General features: G+C 38.2%; 1 protein-coding gene across 1 annotated transcript in view; it reads left to right on the top strand.

The window, feature by feature from the left end:
- Positions 1-16125, top strand: part of UST (uronyl 2-sulfotransferase) — a 263471-nt gene that overhangs the window by 145296 nt on the left and 102050 nt on the right. The window contains exon 3 of the mRNA XM_081036357.1: positions 12617-12772. Within this exon, the coding sequence (XP_080892483.1) occupies positions 12617-12772 (156 nt within the window). The remainder of the gene's footprint in view (positions 1-12616; positions 12773-16125) is intronic.

Raw genomic sequence — 16125 nt, 5'->3', positions numbered from 1 at the left:
AACTATAAAGACAGTCATTGCTCCGTAAATTCCCTTCCTCTTTTTCTCTTTTATTAGATAGTAAATCTTGAGGGATGTCAAATATTCATGTCAGTTTAAACAATATTTGGGGGAATAATTTGGGGATTTCTTTTATTTAGCAGTGTTTGATAGCCTGAACGTAATACTACTTATAGCTACTTATAGAAAACGGGATGCTTCATCTATCTTAGTGGAAATTTGTGAAAAATCTGTTTACCTAGCACCAAGTAACAAATGAAAACAAAAACCAGCCTACAGATACTGTGGAAACAGACTCTCCATGATCAGATTCGTGCTGATCTGGATGAATTGGGGCTATATTACATACCACACTTGTTCAAAATTAATTCATTTATGAAAAAGTCGTACTTGTGAAAAGCCTCCGACATGTAGGCAGTATGACATTTCTTCACCTGAGAGCAATTTAAATATCTTATTACCATCTCTAGCTAAAAATACCACATGAATTCCAGATTCTTGCGTGGAGTTAATCTTCCAGCTCAAGTACACCCTGTTGTTAATTCTCCATCTCATTTCAGTGCCTGGGGGGTGGGGGTGATGGTGTTGCATACGGAAGGGGAATGTATTTCATCTGTCCCCTTCTCCAGCCATCAGCAAATCTGTGCCTTGGAGGAAAGCTGTGGGGCTGTATATGGGACACAACCAGCAAGTAGACTCTTGTCATTGTTTCGAAATGTTCTCTGTATCTGTCACTCTTACTCCCCTGTCTGCAGCTGAGGAATGGAGTTTTCATGAATGGATGTTTGCAGAATCAAGAACAATAGGGTCTTTGAGTACTTTGGTATAGCAGACCCTGTTGGTTGCTTACTCCACATCCATTTCCCCACAGTTTCCCCTTCTTTCGCAAAAATCTGACTTTGATCATGGTAATCCCATCCCCAGTTCAAGGATGAATCCTGAGTAATTTAAGTTTATAATAGTTGTGTCGTTTTCTTTGCTAATGGTTAGTTGACATGTGAGCTGGTAGCTTAGATCTGGCCGGGAAAACATGACAGAAAATTTTCTCATCTCTTAAAAGAAGCTAAGATGTTCAGATCTTAAAGGAAACACACAAAAAGATAGTCTCTCCGTCCCCTGGACTTTGTCATTCTGCATGTAATGGCTGGATTGTAGCAGCTGTAATGCAACATGAGGAAAGCTAGTCCGAGGATAATACTGACCTACTAGGACAGCAGAGCAAGATGGAAGAAAAATATAGAATGAATCCCAAAATCACTATAGCTAAAGACTTCTGTTTTGAATGAGAAGATATTTTCCTATTATTTATTTATTTGTAAAAATATATTTTCCTTATTGTTTGAACTGAGTAGGGCTTTCTGTTACCTACAGACATCCTTATTGATATATGGAGACATGACATTAAGCAATCATGGAAATTCTTTAGCCATGTTTAAGCCACTTGTTCTCAGATGCTACAGCTCCTCAATTTTCCTGCCCTGTCTTTCTAAGCACCATGGGCATGAGAGGCCACACGAGCCCCGAGAGTTAATGAATTTTGCATGGTATGTTTTCCTTGAATACACATATTACACATGCAACACACACACTCATGAATGTAAAAAAAAGCCAAGAAGCCAACTCTACATAGCCAAATAAAGCACGAATTGCTAGTTCTTTTTTGATTCAAACCAAGAAGGATTAGGTAGGTGTACTTTGGCAAAGGGAGAGTGACTGAATTGAGGCTACACATTTTCTAGAGATCCAAAGCCATGCTTTCTCTGTGAAACTTCCCTGGGTCCTCCAGAGCAAATTCCTTACCTCTTCTCCCTGTTCTCCTTCTACTGTATTCATACCTTTAGTGTGGCACTTGTCACAGAGTATCATAGCAAGCGGTGTCAGTGTGTGATTCCCTTGTTAGACTTTGAGTTCATACAGGTGAGGGGACATGTCATACCCTTTATCATATTCACTCATTTAATAACTATTTATTGAGTATCTGCTATGTGCCAGGCATTGAGTTGGGTGCTGAAGATATAATAGTAAGGAAAAGCAGATGCGCTCCTCTAGTCACGGAATTTAGAGTCTAGTCAGAGACAGACAATCATACCATCACAATAATCAATCAATTTATTGCTGATAATTAAGTAGCACTCAGAAAGAGCTCAGTAATTATCAGTTGAATTCAGTCACAGAATTTTCCAAATTCAACATAGTCTCCTATCTTCCCAGAGGTTCATATTGTAGGAGAACGGCTCCCAGAAACAGGTGAGGTCCAGCCCAATGTGCAAGCTCTTTTCAAGCCTCTGCTTGCAGTGTCCTTACTAATGTCTCATTGGCCAGTCGCATGGCCAGGCCCATGGTCCATGTGTGAGGAGGTTACAGTCTGCCTGGATATAGGGAGCTGGGATTGGTTGGGGGTCTTTACTGGATCAATCCGCCACACTATTTTAAAGTGTGGGTTATGTTATAAAAACCTTAAATGCAGCCAAAGAATTTAAACAATGATCATCTGAATCCAAGAATAAGTTTCTTGATGCAAATTCACACTCAAACTGAAATTTTATTCAGAGATTTTCAATGGAAAATGATTATGTGGTTCACAATGAACAGTGTATCTAACCCTTTGGTCTTAATATCTTTATATAGTGCTTTGATGAGAGAGTAGTATAGGCAACCAAACGTGGCTATTCCCCCAGCCTTTGTACTATTTACAGTGGGGGCAGTCTTCTCCTGTGAAGTTTATAATGAGAATAATTGACTTTTTTCCCTACCAACATCCAGAAGAGACAGTTCTAAATTGCATGGTTGGCCAATGCCAGCAATACCTGATGTAAATTATGAAACTTATAATCGCTAATCAACACTTCTCCTCTATTGCATTATAATAAGTCGGTTTTTAGATTGGGCTCAGAGTGTAAATTCCTAGCTAAAAAAATAGGATAAATATTTTATAAAAAAAGCTTAACTTTAAGCAGACTCTCAAATCTTTGAAGTCTATATAAAATATCTATGCATTTTACTTGGAGATGTGTATGATTAAGAGAAAATGTGTTATAGATCTGAATGAAGAGTTAATCTAAATATGTGGGTGTGGTGGAAAGCTTATCTACACAAAGACATCTGTATAATTCCATATTCTGGTCCAAAAGTTAATGTAAAAAGTCAATTGAATTGATTAATACTAAAAATGGAACAATTCCAGATCTAGAACTAATTTGAAGACTATGAATTCTCTGTTCTAACGGGGAAATCGGTGACTCTCATATTCAGAGTTTTGTTTAATAAGGATTTTTTGATCACTGAATACATAGCATACAAGAAAGTGCCAGAAATGACTGGAATTTGTCCAGATGTACTACAATGTTACTTACAGTCCCTTTGAGCTCGATAAAACATGCAAGGCATATACACATAAAGATGAGTATTAAATAAGAGTGTCAAGACCATATTGGATTTCTCTATTTCTTGTTGACTATAAAAGCCATGGAGAAGGTTTAAAGGGCTCTCAAGAGTGGAAGGAGGTTCCATGTACAAGTGCAATAGGGCTAGCAAGACCAAGTCCTGTGTAAATACTTTGGAATATTCCTTCAGTATGGTTTAGCCTCTAAAACTTTGCATTCTCCCCATTCTGCTCATTTACATACATGTGGCATGTGGACTTCATTTCTCTTTTCTGTCAACCATATGAGTATTCCATGAAATCAGTTTTCTATGGAATAACCCTAGGTTTGAATTTTAGAAATTGTAATGTACTGTAGTAACATGATACCCAGATTATGGAGTTCTTGTGTCATTTGTACACTGACCAGAGAAAGAAACATAAATAATGTTGCAGAATTAAAAGTGAATCTGCCTTTCGTAGTATGTGTATTTTCTTTTTTTTTCGTTGTTTTTTTTTTTTTTAATATGCATTTTCTTCACATTTGTCAATTTGAAGTTTGAAAGTATTCATCTTCCTGTCCATGGAACTAATAGCATTCACCCAAGGTCACCTGAAATTTGAGTTTTTAATCAAACCAGGAGTCATATTCTTCTGAAGAATACTTTAAAGTTCAACTATGATAGTTTAATCATCACGTCCAAAAATCATTTCTGGCTCCTTGTGAAAATTGCTTTTTTGCACAAGGATTCTGTTTCAGCATGCAGGGTATTACATTCCTGGGAACAGCATAATGATGTTGTACATGATGGAGATAAGGACATTAGCTAGACCAGCATGGAATGAATATTTAGACGTGCAGGATGCCATTCAGATAACCCCCAAACATCTGTAAGTTTTGTGTGGCCCTGTCTTAATTAACATCATGCAATGTGAACAGGAAGGAGCCTTGAAATCATCAAGTTCAGTATCCCCAATTTACACTTGAAGCTTTGGCCCAGAGAAGTCGTTCAAGGTCACTTATTCAATGTCATTCAACTAGTTTGAACAAGAGGAAAGCCAGAGTTTCATGACTTTCAGTCCAGGGAACTTTCTCCACTTCCCTATACTTTTTCTTGTGTAATATAACAAATAAGAGTGTTTCAATATATGAGTGTAAAAAATTGATAGTCTTTCCTTAAAGTTTCAGGAGACAACCAAAAGATAAGTGGTAAATATGATAGCAAAACCAGATGATAAATGGCAGCATTGATTCTAAAACAACATTTAATAGTATTTTCATCCCAACAGTCTATCTATTTAATGGACAGATAGATAGATATCTTTTAATTATCCACTGTGCACATGCAAGATAGACCCAGTCTATTAGAGGAATAAAACAGATGGATTTGTAAAGGATTTATAGATTTGTCTTTTGGTATATAACATTAAACATGGGCCTGTTTCAAGCAGGAGCAGGCAAAAAGAAGAAAGCATAATGTTCAGATTTGGCAAGGCTGCTGGGAGAAAATGGGTTATGAATAATGAGAAGATACAGGATGACAATTGACGAATGACAATGAGGAAAAATATAGAGTTTTTTATCAGGTCCTATATGTTTCCTCTTCTAGAATGGAGGAAATGAGCCCAGGTGTTTGGAGAGTTGATGGTGTTTAGAAAATAGATATGAATCTGCCACAAGACCTAAAATGGCTTCATGGGCAAAAGCCGAGAGAATCACTGCTGAGTTCCAGAAGGTGTTGCAGGAAGGCTGAGCTCTGTACAGCCTCTGGTGTTTGGTGGTGGTCATGTAAAAAACAGAGAGGTTGAAGTGATTAAAACTGTGGAAAGGAGGAGAAACACAATAGGAGCATAAAGGTAGATTTATTACATGACAAGCCCAAACAAGAGTGGGACACATACAGAAATGTGCCAGAGGTTCCAAAACAGAACTGTGAACTTACATGGAGCTGAAATCCAGGTCATCAGCACAAATTACTGGACCTTTCTTTTTTCCTATTTCTTTAATGAATGTATTTGGCAAGGAAAAATGTTAAAACCTAATTTTAATTTTTAAGGCATTTCCAGGTTATATTTTGATAACAATATAGATTAAAATTAATTATGTAATAGCCTCAGAAGAGAGCATCATATATTGGGTTACAATTCAGCCCTCTCCTTTTACTGGTGGGGAGCTGAGGCTCAGAGGTGTGATGTGACTGGCTCCTAGCACCAGTGTCCCAGGAAACTCGAAAATAAGGATTCACTGAATGGATCTGAACTGCTGTTCAAAGTCCTATGGCCAGCAAGTAGCAGGACTGTCCCTGAGTTCAAGCCTCACAAAGCCCCAGTAGTGATTCACTGCCGCCCCCACCCCCCTCACCCATCCCCAATTTACAGGTGCTATACATTCACAAAGGGCAATTTTATTTATCAAAGAAAATCATTTCATCTGTAGCATATTATTAGTACTAAGGGGCTAATGCTTTGATAGTGTTTGATATACATTTCAGCTACCCTATACATTCAGTTACCCAGCACACGTGTTCTCTAGTCATCCTAGGTGAGTAGACAGCTACTATAGTGTCAGCATATTTGTCAGGTTAATCATGACTTTTAACTATGGGTGGGAGGCCATCGGCACTCTAAGGAAACCCAAGCAAGACCAGACAGTGGCGTTCACCCAGAGTCCCTTCCAGTATCATCTAGGCAAACCTCTCCTCGACCTTACTCCCTCATGAGGCTGCATGGAACCACCCAGCAGCTTAACATGGAAAGCCAGTGGTCCTTTATAGTAGTGCTTCCTTGAAATGGACCTATTGGTAGCAGATCCCCAGGGGAGCTCTTTAGAGCTAGACTCCTAACCCTCATCCTAGACACTTTCTGTTTTAGTTCATCTTAGAGTAGGGCCCAGAAATCTCAAATTTTTGAAGTTCCATAGATAATCCGAATATACAGACATTAGGGAACCACAGCTTGTAACATACTATATTAAATATCATTTTGCAAAGACTTATAAGGAGGATTGATGTTAATTCTTGCAACAACACCAGTCCCCAGAGAGTCCTATAATCGTAGGCTATGAAAGTCTTGGTCCAGACCAACTTTGCTTTTTACCTAGAAAATGATTTTCCCCCTCTCCATTTTGAACCTGGAATAAGCTATTGAAACTGTGGACGTCCTCTGGTGCTAGTTCCTGTTGTGCTCAGGATTTTGGAAAGACTTCTGTTTATTTGGCATGTTCCCTGTCAGGCCCCAGGGATTTGTGGCATGTGTAGAACTTACAAGGCAGGCAACATAAAAAATATGTAATTCATAGAGGGAAATGTTTTGGAGCTCCCTTCACTTTTACAAATTGCCCTTAAAATGGCAACCACAGACATAATATTCATATAACCATAGTTGTCAAGAATGAGCAATCATTTGGGGAGGGAGCTGAGGATGAGGGCTTTGGTGTATACTTCTTTACTCTTACCCAGTGGAAGAGTAACTATTTGTGTGCAAATGATAATAGGACGGTTTAAGTTGAGATGTAGTTTTCTGCTTGACAGTTGGCCAATACCTAATTGAAGAAAATGGGGATTTTTGAGGTTGATCTAAGAGGTCTTTAAAAGTCTCTTCACAGTCATTAAGTTTATCATTGGAGGATATTTGCTTATCTTGGTAGACATTTCAAGTATATTTAGGATTTCATAAACATTTTACTATGACTTACTGCTTCCTATTTTTTTCCTTTCCTAGTGCTTCCCAATATCTGAGGCAACTGTGACCAACTATGATAGACTGGGAAGGAGTGAAGGGAAAACTATATCCTCTACTCCTCCTCTCCCATTAGCTGCATTAACAACCTGAGCTTACTTGAGCTTCTAAAATACATCCTCAGGAATGAGAAAGAGAGCCTAAACTGACTCCTGTTAATTCCACCTGAGCATTCCAGGACTTGGGGAATGGATGAGGAACAGCCGGTGATACTGGTTGTGATAGCTGACTGCTGAAAAATAGCAGTTAATGAGGTTGGGCACATTCAAGACATAACTAAAGGAAATACTATCTCTGGTGCAGAAGTCAAACTAAAAATCATTTTCACCCTTTGATGTTAATAGTATATTAGATATAGTGTCTTCTGGAGAACTGCGAACTGGGCTTCAGTTATTATGTTTCACTTTTTAGCTTTGTGACCTTGAAAGCTTTGTGACCATGAAAATGCCAAATTATCCCTCTGGACCTCAGTTTACTCATCCAAGAATACTCCTAATATATATCTCACAGAGTGCTTGAGAGGGTGAAAAGACAATGTAAAAGAAAGATCTAGCCAAGTCAAACACAAATTGGGCTGGGGGTGGTGTGGGGGTGGGGTGGTGGTGTGGGGGTGGGGTGATGGAGGGGGGTGGGGTGGGGGTGGGGTGGTGTGGGGGTGGGGTGGTGGGGTGGGGTGGTGTGGGGGTGGGGTGGTGGAGGGGGGTGGGGTGGGGGTGGGGTGGTGGAGGGGGGTGGGGTGGGGGTGGGGTGGTGGAGGGGGGTGGGGTGGGGGTGGGGTGGTGGAGGGGGGTGGGGTGGGGGTGGGGTGGTGGAGGGGGTGGGGTGGGGGTGGGGTGGTGGAGGGGGTGGGGTGGGGGTGGGGTGGTGGAGGGGGGTGGTGTGGGGGTGGGTGGTGGAGGGGGTGGTGTGGGGGTGGGGTGATGGAGGGTGGTGGTGTGGGGGTGGGGTGGTGGAGGGGGTGGTGTGGGGGTGGGGTGGTGGAGGGGGGTGGTGTGGGGGTGGGGTGGTGGAGGGGGGTGGCGGGGTTGGTGTGGGGGTGGGGTGGTGGAGGGGGGTGGTGTGGTGGGGTGGTGGAGGGGGGTGGGGTGGGGGTGGGGTGATGGAGGGTGGTGGTGTGGGGGTGGGGAGGGGATTGGAATGGATGGATTATTCTAAATTGCTCTAGACCTCAAACTCTGTTGTTCTATGAATCTATGATCTATAGGGACGAGAGGGTCACACAGAGTCACTTAGGTGCTATTAATAATGCTTAAATTATTTGATAATTTAAATTCCTAGAGCAATGCACAGCTAGAGTATTGATGTAGTAATGTTAACAAGGATTAAAAGGGTTTACATGGCACAAAGCCTAGGACAGGGTCAGGGTCAGACCTCCATAAATATTAGTCCCTTTTTCCACCATCGTTCCAGAAAGTACACTTCAAATAAAAGATGACAATTTTTAAAGCACACCTTCAGGAGCAAATCTATAACCAAAAGCAGAGATGAATCGACTTGTTGCTGTTGTTAATTTTAACACTATCTAACATCAACACATTGATTTGGCCTCCCTAAATTTGCCAATTTCTAGGGTATTCCATAAGATTCTTTTGGAAAGTGATTTTAAAGCCCCACTGTAAATTTGAGAGCCGTTTATGTTTGTGATGGTGTAGTCTGTATCTTTAAAAGCCACAAGACTGGTTCCAGAAGCTCTGTGTTCATACTCTGCAGCTGTATGTCAGTGTTTAAAGAAATGGTAAAATTGGAGTCACAGGGGGGATGTTAAACTCTCCTTTCTTTTCGCATATGATTGTAGATAGAACTGCAGGAATGATGTGGGGATTTTTGTTTTTATGTAAGGTTGTTTGCACATAACAAGTATTTATAATCATTATTTGGTGCTTCCCACAAGACTAGTGAAAGAATTATAATGAACATATTTTTAAAATCTAACCAATCACCTAAAATTAAATAACCTCTTTAACTATTAACAAAAAGGAGTAAATAGGTGCTAAGCCTGCGATTGTATTGATTACCCAAGAAATTCAGGAGAAAAATCAGTGTTTTCACCTGTGGTTTCTAAATACGTGCCTCAAGTCTTCATTTAAATCTTCTAAGATATACCTGCACTCTTGGAATAAACTATTTAATATGTGGTAACTCACGTCTTCTAGGTCCTCAACTCAGTCAGAACAAATTCGCCTGTGCTGTTCTGTGTTGCACGGGAAAAATGCATTCACCCCGATTCTTGAGCAGTTTATTTCTCCAAAGAAATTAAAATTTGTGCTTATGTTGGCAGTTCTGTGACAACCATTTTCCATCCTGGTTAGTATTGAAAGTCCGATTTACAAACACTGCTAATATCAGTATATTAATCATCAAGTCCAGTTCTACCTCCTTGGGTCGTGATCTCAAAATTAAGAACGGAATGATTTATCTGATTATCTGAACTTATGCAATCATTGCCAGAGAACAGATTTTTTGAGTCCTCACTGATGGAACCATAAGTAAAATGACCTATTATGACTATCTTTTTACCTTGATGGCTTTTATTAGCACCCAGGCAGAAGGATCAGCTGTATTTGAAGATTCTCCTGATCTCACATTTCACCAGAATCATTGTGTTAATATAGGTAAACAGTAAGTTAAATACCTCAAACTGCCAAGAACCAATCAATGTCTATTGAGGCTATACATACAAGGCATGCTCCAGGCACTGTGAAGACACCTGATAGGAGATACTGGCCCTAAAGAAACAAGGTTTTGCTCATTTAAAAAAAATAAAATACTGAAAGAACTAAATCAAAATGGTATACATGACTGGTTTCTAAGTGAGTGATATAGATATTCTGTTTTACTTTAATGACAATTAGCCTTTAAGCTCCAAATTTATGAAATGCTATTCTGCATACAAAATAGTTCAGGAAAATAACTAAACCTATAATTACAGGACAAAATTTCAAATTATATCCCATAGGCAACTTTGGGGTATATTTATGTTTATATTATACTATATTCTTTAGCTTTGGGCCTTTTTATAGCCTCTGTTATTAATATGTGCTGAATGAAGGAATCTTTTGATGAGAGATCAAAATGGAAATAATATCTTAATCGGGGTTATAAATATTTAATCATATGCTTTTCATAGTGGCTCCTTAGTCTATCAAGATCATTATAATGGAGCAATTAGAAAAGAAAAAAATAAAAAAGTATCCATATTGGAAAGGAAAAAAATAAAACTTTTTCTGTTTGCAGATGACAAAATCATGTATATAGAAAATCCTGAAAAATGCACACACCCCCCAAAAATTATTAGTGCTAATAAATGAGTTCAACAAGATTGCAGGATACGAGATCAATATAGAAAAATCAATTATATTTCTCAATCTAATGACCACTCAATCCAAAATGAAATTAAGATGACAACTCCATTTATAATAGCATCAAAAAGAATAAAAGGAATGTAAGACTTATATACCGAAAACTGCAAAATATCAATGAAACAAATTAAAAGAGAACTAAGTAAGTAGAAAGACATCCGGTGTTCATGGATTGGAAGATTTAATATTATTAAGATAGCAGTAGTGCCCAGGTTGATCTACAGATTCAACACAATCCCTTTCAAAATATCAACTGTCTTAAAAATCATATATATCAACTGTCTTTTTTGCAGAAATTAACAAGTTGATCCCAAAATTCATATGGAAATGCAAGGGATCCAGAATAGCCAAAACAATCTCAAAAAAGAACAAAGTTGGAGGGACTCATTCTTCCAGATTCAAAACTTATGACAAAGCAATAGTAATCAAAACTCTGTGGTACTGATGTAAGGATGAACATATAAATCAATGCAATGCGTAGTATTGAGAGTACAGACATAAACCCATACATGCATGGTTAGTGGATTTTCACTGAGGGTACCAAACGACTAAAAGGAGAAAGAATAGTTTTTTCAATAAATGGTGCTGAGAAAAATGGATATTCACATGCAGAAGAATGAAATCAAATCACTAGCTCACACCATACAAAAAATTAACTCAAATGAATCAAAGACCTAAATATTAGCACTAAAACTATAAAACTCTTATGAGAAATCATAAGTGTGTATCTTTGTGACCTTGGTTTAGGCGACTGTTTCTTATATATGGCACTAAAAGCACAAGCAAACCAAAGAAAAATTAGATAAACTAGACTCCATCAAAATTCAAAACCTTCCGTACCTCAAAGGACACTATCAAAATAGTGAAAAGACGATTCATAGAATGAGAAAAATATTTGCAGATCACATATTAGCAAATCCAGAATAAATATAGACTTCTTAAAACTCAACAAAAACAGCCAAATTTTAAAATGGGAAAAAGGATTTGAGTAGACATTTCTCTAAAGTAAATATACAAATGGCCAATAAGCACATGAAATATACTCAACACCATTAGTCATCAGGGAAATACACATCAAAACCATGATGAGATATCACTTCACACCCATTAGGACGGCCATGACTAACAACAGAAAAAGTGTTGTCAAGGAGAAATTGGAACTCTCATATATTGCTAATGGAAATATAAAATGGTACAGTTGTATTAAAAACAGTTTCGCAGTTCTTAAAAAAATTAAACCATATAATTCAGCAATTTCACTCCTAGGACACACTCAAGGTGAATTGAAAATGGATGTTCACACAAAAACTTATACACAAATGTTTGTAGCATCATTATCCCTAGTAGCCAAAAAGTAAAAACAATTGAAATGTCCATCAACTGATAAATATATAAACAAAATGTGACGTATCCATACAATGTAATATTATTCAGCCATATAAAGGAGTGAAGTATTGATTCATACTAAACATTGATGAACCTTAAAAACATTATGTTAAGTGAAAGAAGCCAGACACAAAAAGCCACATATTTTATGATTCCTTTTATAGGAGATGTCTAGAATGATATAGGCAAAACCATAAACGCAGAAAGTAGATAAATGGTTTCAAGGGACCAAAGTAGTGAGGGAAATGAAAAGTGATGGCTAATAGGTACACAGTTTCTTTCGGGGTGATGAAAATGTTCTAGAATTAGTGGTGATGGTTCACAACTTTATGAATAGAATAAACCACCAAATTGTACACTTAAAGGATGAATCTTATTGTATATAAATTATGTCTCAACTTTTAAAATTACTGTTTTTCCTTCAGTACTCTACAGGTATAAAGTATAATATAACTTACAAAAGAATATTATCATTAAAGCACATATTTATATATTTTATTACTAAGGTAAAAAAAGTTCCATGATCAATTTTATAGATGCCATGAAATTTTACCAGTTTTAAATATCAGTGCGGAGAGCAAGGTAACAAACCCAGCATTTCTCTTAAGTTACACTATGAAGATAAATATGAGTTCATCACTTCCGTTCTCTCATTAACTTCGCTGGATCCTCCTCATTTAGGTTGATTGTGTATTTATTGTTCTGAAATTGAGGGAAGAATCCTAAGTATTTTAACCCAAAGTCTCATACGTGCTCTCTCGTTCTTTCCCAGGTGCTACCTTTCCCGAGCCAGGTGGTATATAACAGAGTAGGCAAGTGTGGGAGTCGTACTGTGGTCTTGCTTCTGAGAATCTTGTCGGAGAAGCACGGATTTAATTTGGTCACGTCAGACATTCACAACAAAACCAGACTTACTAAAAATGAACAAGTAAGTTGTCTTTGACCATGGTTAAATTGTACTTTGCTTCAGTTCATTTGTGTAATTAGTGGGTACCTTATAGGACATCCTTCAAACCCCTAACAAATGAATACCAGAGTTGCAATTTCCTACTGTATTTTTGCCAGTGCGTGGGAGGAAATTTAAGTTAGTTCTTCTGATGGAAGTCTTTAAACCAGGAAGTTAACGTGAAGGGATTATTAAGACCAGTGAAGGACAACGTACACTCTATTTAGCTAAAATTAGTAATGCATACATCTCAAATAGTTACACCACTGAGCTATAAATAATGCTGACATCCTGACAGCAAAAAATAAGAAAACTTATTTTTAATATTTTTTCCTCTGTGTTTTCTCACATTATCCTAATTCTTTGTGGTTATGATAAAGAGAAAACCCTCTTGCCCAGGAATCTGACATAAAAACCTCTTGGGCCGGGAATCTGACAGGTTGGTGTAGGGGCAGGAGCTTCCTATTATGGAAAGCTCAAGGGACCTTGAGCTTCCAACGCAGCATTTGGCGTATTCAATGGTAGCAAAAGAATTACCCCACTTCCCAGGAAAAATTCTGCCGTAATACAGTTTGAGCCATATAAGTGGACATACTGGTGGTACAGTAGGGGTGCAATACTCTGCCAGAAAGCTATGCAGACAGATTCTACTTTGTAAGCTTATACAAAATTACGGTCAACAGTCTCCATTGAGGTGCTTTGCTAATGTAGAAAAGTTAAGGCTAGTGCTCTCAAAGTCATTTTACAGGGTCAAGTTTGTCAGCTTGGTCTCATAAAGTTGCTTCTGTCCCCTTGGATACTTAAGATGGATGAGTAGCCACCAGTATAAGTCAGGGTTGTCCAGAGAACAGAATGAGTAGGATGGAGATACCTACCAATTGATTAATCAATCAATAGATATAAAAGGAGATTTATTATGAGACATTGGGAGGCTGAGATTCCCCATGAGCTGCCATCTGCAAGCTGGAGACTCGGGGAAGCCACTGGTGTAACTGAGTCCAAAGGCCTGCGAACCAGCAGAGCCAATGATGTAAACCCCAGTCCAAGTAACGTAAGATGAGATGCCCCAGCTTAAGCAGCGAGGCAGGAAAAAAGGGCAAATTCCTTCTTTCTCTGCATTTTGTTCTATTCAGACCTTCAAGAGAGAGTGAGCGATGCCCCCCAACATAGGGAGAGTAATCTGCTTTACTGAGTCCACTAATTCAAATGCTCATATCATCCGGAAACACCCTCACAGACACACCCAGAAATGACTGTGAATCTGCACACCCCTTGGCCAGTCAAGCTGACATATAAAATTAGCGACTACAACACCCAGTGAGTACATAAGTTTGAGAAATAAACAAGGCACATGGTTTACTATCAGATTGAGACCATAATTATGGGAATTTTCACCCATGTCTGTGTCCACTTCTTTGTGGCATAATCCTTACTTTTGAGGCATTCAAACCCTCACAAACAAAGGGAATTTCCATTAACCTTTCTTTCTCTTCTACCATGGGGGACAGTAGGACTGTTTTAAGACAATAACATAGCCAAGGGTACTTTGCTGTAAGCCTGTATTTTAGTGCCTTCCACAATGTAGAGATCAAAATGTCCATTCCTTTGAAAACTTCCACTGAAGAGTCTCCGAGTATCAAGTCTAAATAGTCACTAGCACTGAATGAAATATTCTGAGATTACCCTGGTGGGTTCTGGGGTAGGCTCTCAATAGAGGAGCTTATGTTTGGTAACCTATAAGTATGTCACATTTTACGAGTAACTTAGTAGTGATAGGTTCCCTGACTTCCACACCTGATTGAAGGGCTAGTATGATTAGGCTGGTTATGCCCTTTTCACTACCAGAAAGACTGACTATAAATAAATAGCCCATGTTATTGCAATTTTGTTATAATTATTAAATTTGGTTTCCCTTTGAGTCTTCGGGCCTGCTTATCAGATTATACTTAAATATCCCTATGTGTGGAAACCATGCTCCGTTCTCAGGAGCCTCATCAAACACACTGACTCAATTTTAGGACTAATAGAGTACAAACAACCCCAAGGGCACAAGGTAACTAAAATATTAGACACTGAGATATTCAGGAATGCCTGAGAAGAGAGAAAGCACAAAATATAATATTTAAGTGTACTATGGGATTTCGCACAACTAAACCTCCTTTGTTTCCTATGAGGAACAATCACAAGAAAGGGAAGAGTTTAGATTAAAAGTTAATGATAATTTACTGACGGTGTGTAAACTGTTAAATCGAGTAAGGGTTAAAGACAAAGTCATCTTTGTCCTCTAAAATACAGGTTAGCTCTCATCTGTTTGGAATGATTGGCTTGTCTGGAAGCCAGGGAGTAGACTAGACAATCCTTTAAGGTTCTTTCCAGCCCTGTGATTCTGTGATATATTTATACTACTTCTAGCATAATCCGTGTATATTGTATTTGAAACATTTCTGATTCCTGTGGTCAGTGTAACCTAGAATATATTTCATGACTTAGTTATTCCAGATTCTTATTAAATTATACGGCAAATTTTAAAAACTCCAGGGGAAGATACGGTAGAAAAAACAAACAAATAATTTTGACAATACCAAACAACGGTGACAGTGACAGTTGCCTCTGCAGCTAGCTGACCGGGCTGTGACATGCAGAAAGAACCAGGAAACGTCATGACAAGAAACCAAGTTTGAAGTAGTTCAAGAATGTTTAAAGAAACTCTTTTTCTTATTATATGTATCATTTTACTAAAGTTTCAAAGTGCATAAAACAAGTGGAGAAAAAAATATTATTTTAACCTAATATATTCAAGAAATAATTTGTGGTATGAATAGCTCCTCTTCTTGGTAATTTATTAAAGGAAAGGAGGGAAGTGATTTAGGAGACGAGTTAAAATTTTAAAGTCAGTAGTTCTCAACATTAAACCATAGAACTCTGAAAATGTGTTCCCATGGAAACATTGTTCTCTATTGTTAATAACAATTCTACTTCAGGTGCTGTATGAGTTAAACAGGCTCCTGTGGGCTAGCTCAGGTTTCTCTCCACCATGTAGAACGTTTATTTTATGAGAAAATGTGTTCTGAGTTCCAAACTACTGACTTGACTTACAAATGAACTTTGGAATAGTATCCACTTATAAGACTTCAATTATCTATACCATTCTATACCATTTCATTCATGTACAATGGCACCTCTCTGGCCAGAGTCAAATTCACGTGTACCGTATTTCCCCGAAAATGAGACCGGGTCTCATATTAATTTTTGCTCCAAAAGACTCATTAGGGCATATTTTCAGGGGATGTCTTATTTTTTCATGTACAACAATCTACATTTATTCAAATATAGTC

This window comes from Rhinolophus hipposideros, assembly GCF_964194185.1.
Source record: "Rhinolophus hipposideros genome assembly, chromosome: 3".
Lineage (NCBI taxonomy): Eukaryota > Metazoa > Chordata > Mammalia > Chiroptera > Rhinolophidae > Rhinolophus > Rhinolophus hipposideros.
The sequence above is the reverse complement of the archived record's forward strand: the minus strand, read 5'-3'. Positions and strand labels throughout refer to the sequence as shown.